This window comes from Scleropages formosus, chromosome 22 (genome assembly GCF_900964775.1).
Source record: "Scleropages formosus chromosome 22, fSclFor1.1, whole genome shotgun sequence".
Taxonomy (NCBI): Eukaryota; Metazoa; Chordata; class Actinopteri; order Osteoglossiformes; family Osteoglossidae; genus Scleropages; species Scleropages formosus.
The window spans coordinates 3174944-3185000 of NC_041827.1; the positions used below are offsets into that span (position 1 = coordinate 3174944).

Here is a 10057-nt window from a genome sequence, read left to right on the forward strand (position 1 = left end):
AGGAGAACGTGCTGTGGTGCAGAGACTGCCCCATTGAGGAGGATGGGGACAAGCCTGCGGGAAATTCAGCTTTTCGACCATTTCAGCGTTTTTCTTTCTTGAATTTGAACTCGCCGCCTTTAAGTTGCTTTTATGTTTATTTTGATGCATGGCAGGGCCTGCTTCCCTGACTGAAAATGCCAGTTGAGTTTTAATGGAATCATATGAGGGAGATATTTTTCAGTGAGAAAATAATCCTTGCTGAGAGTGACTCCCAGAAGGCTCTTCTCTTTTGGTCAGTAGTCGGTGTTCTTCTGGTGAGTGGAGGGCAGCACACAGCAGTTGGGTGCTCCTTTGCTGCTGTTACGGACAGAATCTCTTCAGTAGCACATGCTGCTTTGGGGACCGCTGCCTGCTAATTGTATCAGACGGGAGCGACGTTGCGAGGGCAACAGAGGTCCGATTTCTGCCCCAGCCTGCAGGGTAATAGGAAATGCCAGTTGCCTAATTGCCTTTGCGGTGCCTTGATTGAATTAGCTGGCCCTTAATTGAATTCCCGGGACCAGTGATGCCCTGCCAAAGGAGAGGACACTTCCTAGTGGGAGGGACAGGATTAACAGGGACGTGGAAATGCAGTAAGGCACCCGCTGCTGAAAGAAGGGTGATGATCTACAGAGACTCACAGCGCCATGGAGTGTGGACTCTGACTGCTTGGGTGACAGATGGGGGTAAAAACGCAGAGCTTTAGGACACAGGAATGTGAACTCCAGACGCTGCTGTACATGTTCCTTCACGTGGTTTTGGGCTTTGGTGTTGAGAGTGACACCGATGTGACGGTCTGAAGCAGTCGAATCGTGTTTGATCTGTAGACTCATGAAATGTTGATGCAACGCAGTACGGTACTGCTTGAAAGTGTGGTAGCCCCTTGTGTCCCTTAGTATTACCATGAAATAGTTATTTAATGAGAATCAGTCTTCTCATGTGACATAATAGGTGTGTAATGACCAATTCCATATGTTGCTTTAGAGGAAATCGTGTGTGTAGTAGAAACACACAAATACTGCAGGTGTAAAAATAAGTGAAGCCCAAGTTCCATTCGTTACACCAGGTAAGTAGAATCAGGGGTGTAAATCATAGTAGTTTATTCATTTTATATGTTTACTTTAATATTTAGACTTACTGTAATAATTTAGGATTTAAGAATAATGACCATCTCTTTATGGTTCACATACTTTCAAGTAGATCGTTGTAATAGGTAGTCTCTGTACTGTTCTCTGTAGCTGTGTGTGGGATTTGATAGGGAGTTCCCAGGCTGAGTGGTGTGCATGTGTCTGGGATAAGGGACTGCATCATACTAGGGAGTGTCTGTGTTGCCCTTCTCTCCTTTACTCCGAACATGTCTTGACCCGCTGTCCTGCGGCCCGACGACACTCCACACCCTGCCTGTGACGGTGAGTGAACAGTCAGAGGAAGCAGGTGTGAACATGGGTAAGGGAGAGAAAGACGAAAAGAGGAGCCCAGCCACCATTTAGCATTGCGCCCACAATGGACCTTTTCCCATCGACGTCCACTCGGAAAATGTCTGCCGTTCTTCCCATTTTCTATGCTTTCAGCACTTTTTTCCACTGTGCTAACAAAACCTTGCATCTTGGAGTCTTTTTTTTTCTTTCGCACAGCAACCCCCTCCTCATCGTGTCTTTCAGATGCTCCCCTTCATGGCCAATGCACAGATGCAGACGCACATACCGTCTCTCACCTTCCTCTTCCTTCCCTTCGCTCTTTTTTCCTTTTCATTAAATGCTTTACACTGGGGGGGACTCAGAGCTGCTGAATGGGCGCGTCGATGGGGAGGGCAGGGGAGCGTTACTGCTTCCGTCAGCTGTGTTGGCGGACAAAGGGACCCAGCCATTTTTTAGTGTGGGGATACTGGAGACAAGGGGGTGGGCGGTGGCAGGGTGTGAGTTGGGGGCTGGGGGTGTTTGCAAATGGGGAGGGGGTTGGTGAATTGGAGCTGGCCGTGGCTTTTGTTCGTTGCACACAGCTTTAGCTGGATTATGGTGCTTTTCTTCAGCGACCGTACACCCCCATGCGGACGTCGACTGGCTGGGACCAAGCTTTGCCGGCCGTGGTGAAAATGTCACACGTCGTTCCTTTGTCCGGCTACTCCACACACAGTCCCGCAGTTCCTAACCCTAACCCTAATCCTGGGGGAACTGTTCCCGTTGGCTCCATCCTCCTTCGGCGTGGTGTCTACTTTAATCAGCGCCTCCCGCTGGACGGCGGCCCCACCGCTATGAGGCCAATTCTGTGAAAATGCACATTTTGGCAACAGGTTTGGCAGTCTGTCATAATCCAACCTAAGTGACAGCTTTTGGAAGGATTTGAGCGGCGAGCAAATCACCCACCGTAAAAACAAACGACCAACTGATGCGGTGGCACTTTATTGTAAAATGACTTTCGTAAAGCCAAGTTTGCACTTGGACTTCTTCGCGCGTACAGTCAAGCTATTCATGTCAGTGTGTGTTATAAAAGTAATAAACATGGGCACCCAAAGTTGACTACGAGCTGTTGAGGGACTACGTTTTATTAGGAGCACATAAGTACTTTCCATTTACTGTACTTGGGACACCTCTGTCGTTATATTACGTTCATTCCTTTAGTTGGCACTTTTCTCCTAAATGACTTAGTGTTAAGATATGTTTAGTTATTTACATATTTATTTACCAGGTAATTTTACTTGAGCAATTTACAGTAAGCAGCTCGCCCAAGGGAAGTACAGCTGGAGGTGGAATTTCAACCTGCAGCCTTTAGGTCCAAGGGAAGCATCTCCAACCTCTGTGGTACCAGCTGTCCGGCATTAAATCGGGAGCGTCTATGAATTCCTTTTGAATGTTTCTAATTTCCCTTTTCCCCCACACCTAGTATTTGATTTGGTGAAATGTCAGTGAGATGTGAAAGTGTTTGTTAGTATAATAATATTAATAACAGGGAGTTAGCTAAAGAGTTATGGAATATGAATATTCCTGGAATAATTAGCTCACATGGCTTGGTGGAACCTGAAGTGCCATTGAGAGAGCCTACAGGACACCCCTCGTATTGAGGAACGAAAACTCTTTTGGATGTGGTTCCCTGTGGGACTGAAGCAAAGGGGGGACAGCATATATTGCAGTCAATTTGGCTCATCCTGCCTTCTGAGATGGCCTCCGTTCAGACTCTGTGGGCTTCTCCAAGCCAACAGGAAGGGAGTCTGATGATGGATGGATGGATGGCTGGATGTCAGATGTGGAAGACAGAATGGACACCTGTGCACCACCAGGCTCTACAGGCAGATAGCATACCTAGCCCACCCACCCAAGGCTTGGTACCTTGACCATATTTAGAACAAAAAAGAACAAGAGTCCTTTCCCAGGCATAAACCCCCAGGATCCTTTTGGCTAGCCTTAAAATCACAGAACCCCACTTTGTTGGTCTGGTTTTCAAGAGTGTAAAACTGAGGTCTCTCCTGAAACTGTTCCCTCTGTATTGCGCGTCTCTCCTTCGCATCACTCCGTCTTGCTGTGCTGCTTCCTGTGGTTGCACAGTGTTTGAATCCCATTCCTGAGACACCACTTTGGGAGTTAAACCGCTGGTCTCATTTCTTCGAGCTGTGCCTCACACCTCATTGAGGGACTCCAGCACCACCATGAGATGTGGTTCCAAATGCAGTGGGCCTTGATTCTACCTTTGGGAAGAGGAACATGCCAAGACTAATATTTCATAATATTTCAGAAAACGTGAGCAGCAGTAAGAATCTGGAGCTCAGAGTTCGCTGGTCGAGTACACACTGCGGTCTGTGTGCTGTGTTCCTGACTGCTGCTTTCCCCTCCTGCCTCTCCTCAACACGCTGATCCTCCATGTCTCTTCCAGGTGCCTGTTTTGCCTCTTTGTTGCACTGTTGTTTTTGAGCACCAGAACCTCACATTCAGACACACACACACACACACCTCAAAGGCTCCAGGCTGTGTTCTGCCCTCTAACACCTACCGAAACCCTCAGAGCCACCAGACGCCAATTATCCCGAGGCTGTCTGAGTCATGGGCAATGTTTGGTGGTGTGAAGTGAAAGCATATGATGTCAACAGCACCCCCCATGGACCCACCAGTCCTGTGATTCTGCTTCTTTTTAAAGTTTTTTTTTTTTTTTTTTTTTTTTTTTTTTGAAGGATTTACTGCTGGGTTGAGCCCTGGTTTTCTTTCTGCTTGCATCTGAGTGGGGCCCTCTGAATAGAATTTTGTGCAGATGTGTCTCCTTGGCATGCCTTGTAATCCTTTCGGTCATTGCCGGTCAGCACCGAGATGTTGGGATGAGCAGACACACTTTATAGATGCTCATTTCTGAGATAGAAAGGCAAATTAAAGAGATGAACTAGTGATCTGGACCTAGAGAGGGGTGAGAGGTCGCTCTTTCCCAAAGGTCAACACCAGGGCTGAGATGCCACTTTCAAAATGTAGGACTCTGCCTATGTTCTTGCTTCCCGGTGTCAGTTTCAGACAGATACCTACATCGTTTTTCTGGGTCTTAGGTCAGTGTAATATCCAATGTGACTTTCATACCCTGCAGGTGTGAAGCCTTTCCAGCTGGTCCCAGAAGTCCAGAACAAGCCCGTTCATTGTGTATGCAATATGAATGGAGACGGCTGGTAGTGTAGGTGTTATAGTTGGTGCTTTTGGACCGAAAGGTTCCAGATTTCAATCTCACCTCTTGCTAGTACCCTTGAGCAAGGTATTTACTCTAAAATACTCCAGTAAAGTTACCTGCCGTATAAATATATTGTATAAATAATTCTAAGTAGCTCAACATTGTAAGTTGCTTTGCAGAAAAGCATCAGGTAAATGAAAAAATGTGAAGGGATGCTCTGATCAAACATACAATATGATATAACAAGTCTTCCCTCTCAGTGCTGAAGATGTCAGTTGTGTACATAGAACTGGAACATCTAGCATACATTTTGATCCGCAAGATCATGGTTGACGACCCCTCTTTAAACTGTAAAGCACTAAGGGACTGCAGTATTTTGGGAGAGAATGATTTTTGTTGAATCAGAGTCTTGTATTGCAACATAAATGTCAGGTGTATTTTTGGGATATCCTTGCTTTCCAAGTGTCCACTGAGATCATCTCCCTGTGTTCCCACAGCATGTCCGTCCGGCTTCTTCAAACCAGCCCAGGGCGATGACTCCTGCCTACAGTGCCCCATCAACAGTCGTACCACCAGCGAGGGTGCCACCAACTGCGTGTGCCGCAACGGCTACTACCGAACTGACTCAGACCCTCTCCAGATGCCCTGCACCAGTACGTACAGTCAGCACTGCCATGCATCGGTCAATATTGATACTGCACTTGGTCGTGTTTTTCTCTGAAATGCAATTAGCCAACTAAATTCATACTTTTCAAGTATAGGTTTATACTGATGAATCTCAGAGTCCCTTGGTTGAGTCCAGCTTTGGAACTAAAATAGTCTCCTTTTTGGAAAAGGCCACATCTTTTATCTCATCCACCTTGCTATTTGATGCCAGTGCCTTCCGCCAGTGAGACCCTGATGGGCACAGCTGAAGGCCCTTTCCATCAGATTTACCTCTGCCTGAAGGAAAACCTTTCTGAAATAGTAAGGTGAAGGCACTGGGCACTGAGAGCATAGGACACACATAAATCACCAGGGAGGGTGAATACGCTCAGACCCACTTGGACCGACCAGCCTGCGGCAGACAACTTGTGTCTACAGCAAGGAGTTCAAGGGCATCACATGTGGAAGCCCCCTCCAGGCAGAATCTTGCCACCGGACTCCAGCTTGGAGGAATCGACAGGCCTAGGTTGACCTAGCTGCACCTTCAGAAGCTGTGGAAGGGAATGCAAACCAAGACTGGACATCTGCATGTTCTCCTAGCAGTGGTCGTAGTAGGAGTAATAGTAGTAGTAGGCATGAAGCTGTTTTAAATTAGAAAACAGGGTCATGTGGATGGGATTTAAACACACCAGGCTTTGACTGATTAAGGTGGACCCATCTGATGACCAACATTCTAACAAGCACTTTTCCCAGCCCTGCTGTCTAGCACACACTGTGAAATAAAGACATCGCAGGGTTTTGCACCAGGTTACGCCATGGATTTTAGCTCCAGGGGTCATAGGTCACTTATACAACAGGTAAATAAGTGATCAGTTCCTTTCATGAAGGGGGTCTTTATCTCGTAAGACTTAAGAGGACTAACAAGTTGATTAGGAGCACTTGCCCGTAAAAAATGAATGACACATATAAATATTTATGGAGACTTTCAGTCAACAGTTTTTTTCGGTAGGGTTTCGAAATCACCACGCTCATCGAATTTCAGATATTGTGGAAAATATTTAATTATTATGTGCACTGGAAAAGCAACGTGATGTGATTTACCAGCCAAGACAATATGACATTTATTAAGGTAGAAATGCATACGCTACAGAGTAAAGAGAGTTTACATATTGTTGCCACCTTGTGTGCATCTTGAGCTTTCTGCAGAAATTGCACCCTGTCAAGCAGATTATACCTCCTTTAAAGAATCTAAATCTGTCATTGAGACAGCTCTTGACTCCCCCAAACAATCCATCCTGAGAGGAGAACATTGCAGCTCTAGAAGGCCAGTTATGATCAGTGCAAAAGTTAAGCTCTTTAAAATACTTTATCTGCAGATCAGTAACCTCCTTCCTTAAAAGACTCAAAAATTTGTTGACAATAGATTCAAAACTGCTCTCTTCCAGAGCCACGCTATTACTGAATTCTGCAGATGTCAGTTACCAGGGAGATGTGGTGACTGGCTGTCTGGTAATTACTATAGTAATGCAATTTAGAGTTAAGTTTAGGACCCGAGCTGCTAACCCTTGGTCTGCCTCCACTCCCAAAGACAGAGCTGAGCACATATCTAGCCTTTTAATTAGAAGATGTAGACCCCAAGTTCCCTAGCTGGGGGGAGGGCTGGGGGGGCATGAGGGATTTGGTGAGTAGAGGTGAAATCGAGTGAAGGCCTTCCACGCTTGGCTTGCAAACCGGACAACCGCTTAACAGGGACGCTGTCAGCGCATAAAATTCATCACACGTGAACAAAAGGTTCCATTGTGAAAATTCAATGTGGAATTACAGTGGAAAAACATGCCTTTAAAGACCTTTAAGAGGCGCTGCAGTCTCCCCGACCCGACCGTCTTTATTGTTTCCGATAGAAAGGGGGGGGGACTGTGCTGAAATTCTCTCGTAAGAAATTGCGAACAAGCAGTCCATATCGGTCCATACCAGATTCTTTTAGTCCTCTGTTTTCAGAGGATTAGAACTCCGTGTTTTTCTTGAAGCTTTTATTGTTTTGCCTTAAAAGACCTAAAAGTTGTGTGTAATGTGTCCACAAAATAATGAAATTAATGTAAAAAATGTCAGTCATTTTAGCTCTATGGATAAGAACAGGGTAAGAACACCTGGAGCTCTGGTGTAAATCATTGTGCATCTAATTATCATTTAGTGGCTCAGTTGGGGCGGCTGGTACCCTAGTGGTTAGAGCCGCTCGAATTGGGTCCAACGGTTGTTGGTTTGAATCCCACTTCCATCTCCAGCTGTGGTACCCTTGAGCAAAGTACTTAGCTTAAAATTGCTGCAGTAAAATTTCCCAGCTGTGTTAGTGGGTACATAATTGTAAGTAGCTTAACAGTGTATATCGGGTTGGTGAAAAACGTCAAATAAATAAATTAACGTAAATGCTTAGATAGATGTATTTTTGATTTTATAATCTGCAGTTTGTTAATTTCAGTGTCACCTGTTTTACAGCTGTACCCTCTGCGCCCCAGAATGTTATCTCGATTGTGAATGAGACGTCGCTGATGTTGGAATGGGTTCCGCCGCGGGAGTCGGGTGGCCGCGACGATGTGGTCTACAACATCATCTGTAAGAGCTGTGGGGCAGGACGTGGAGGCTGCACACGCTGCGGGGACAATGTGCAGTTCGTCCCCCGCCAGCTGGGCCTCACGGACACACGCGTGCACATCAGTGACCTGCTGGCCCATACGCGCTACACCTTTGAGGTGCAGGCTGTCAATGGTGTCTCGGACCAGAGCCCGTACTCACCGCAGTACTCTGCTGTCAACATCACCACTAACCAGGCCGGTGAGTGGCTGTCACTGCCATCCTCTCCAGTGTGCTCCTCATTGTCATCACAGTGTGTGTGTGTATGTGTGTTAACATGGGTGTGCATCCTGTTGGCTGTGTAATGAGTACTGGTATGTTGGCCAGTGCTGATCGCCTTATAATTACCTAATAATGACGTTATGGAAGTCGTCCAGCAAGCAACTCCGTGTCTGATTCCGTTGCTCTCTGGATGGAACGCAAATGCCTGCAAAGAGAACCTCAGGTCTGTCCCCGTTGTTCATCTGTGTTCTCATGCTCTCTGATACCAGAGCAGGGATTTAAAAGGAGGCACACCTGCTTGAATGGCTTTTCCAGCCCTGCAGTCTGAATTCATAGCATCTTGTTTAACACTGTAAGTTGCTTTAGAGAAAAGTGTCAGCTCAGCGAATAAAATGTAAAAGTGTCAGCTAGGAAGCTAAGATGGGACAGCTGGTAGTGTAGCAGTTAGAGCTGCTGCCTTTGCACACATAGGTTCAAATCCCACCTCTCATTGTAGTACCCTTGACCGAAGTACTTATCCTACATTGCTCCAGTAAAATTACCCAGCTGTATAAATGGATAAGTAATGGTAAGTTTTTTTGGAGAAATAACTGTCTTTTTAAAAATGTTAATTAAGTTTTTCAGTGTTCACCTTAAAAACATTTCCCTCAGTATCAGTTAACAGTATCTCCAGAAAAGGATCCATTACCCCACCAAAGTATAAACAAGCAAGGCAAAGGCATTATTGGATTTACTATTTAAATGTAATACTCATAAATATGGTTAAGGTTCCATCTCCAGCTGTAGTACCGTCAGCAAGGCGTTTACCCTAAACTGCTCCAGTAAAATTTCCCAGCTGTATAAATGAGTAAATAATTGTAAGTAGCTTAACATTGTAAGCTGCTTTGGAAAAAATGTCAGATAACTGAATAAATATAAAACTCAAGTTTGAAGTTTAATGTCACATTATCAAATATGAATTGAAGTGGAGAAGACCGATGTGAGGCGTATGTCTGTCCGATGAGGAGAAGCATTAAATGAAAAATAGTTCTGGTTCCGATTGGGGCGACTGATTGTCGTTCTCCTCTCAGACGCTTTCTCTTTAATACGTTCCAGTCATGTGTAGTCCAGCCGTATTCGCGGCAGCTTCCGTTTCCTACTCTGTGACTGTGGCTCACATGCGAAGGCGCCTGTTATTTCAACAAGGGGAACGGGACTGGTTCGCCGTTTCATTGTCTCGGAGAAATGTACAGTATGTCGTGGTGGCGGACCCTTCTGTGTTGCATGCTAGCGGAAATGATGGTCAGCTCCGTAGACACCATGTGTCGGTGGTCTCGCTCATCTTCTTATTTACCCACCTTGCCCCCTGGTAGAGGAAAGACTTCATCACCTTAATGGTCTAAACCAAGTTTTATCCCTCTCCGCGTTTCCTTTTCTGTTTATTTCAGCAACTGAAGAAATTGGCTTTTGATGACTGTGAGAAATTTAAAAAAAAAAAAAAAAAAAAAAGTGCGGTCAATCAGAACTTTGACTCTTCATGTGCTTGACACTCAAGCAGTGTTTACACCACTGAGGAACTGTGTGTCAACTGCCAACTCTTATTACCTCAGAGGGAAATTTGGGCGCAGCAGTTTGTAGCAGAGAAGCAGCTTCCGGAAGCCTCTGACTCTAAAGTGTTCTTGGAAGCGGGCCCAGCCATTGCACCGTGGTATCCTCTTCACTGGGCCTGCTCACTGACACCATCATTGATTCCCTTCTGTGATTCCTTCAAATTCACAGACGCAAAATCTTGTACATCATACATGTAGTCATGGTCACATAAAGATATGTGAACAAATATAAAAGAGTCACTGAAATACTGCAATAAACATACAGTATACACCTTCACACACATTTACCTAAATGCAGTGCTGCTTCCAAGTATACA

General features: G+C 45.5%; 1 protein-coding gene across 1 annotated transcript in view; it reads left to right on the forward strand.

Moving 5' to 3' along the window:
- ephb2b (eph receptor B2b) overlaps positions 1–10057 on the forward strand; it is a 144674-nt gene that overhangs the window by 95813 nt on the left and 38804 nt on the right. Inside the window, exons 4-5 of the mRNA XM_018725794.2 lie at positions 5154–5309; positions 7795–8130. Coding sequence (XP_018581310.1) covers positions 5154–5309; positions 7795–8130 — 492 coding nt within the window. The remainder of the gene's footprint in view (positions 1–5153; positions 5310–7794; positions 8131–10057) is intronic.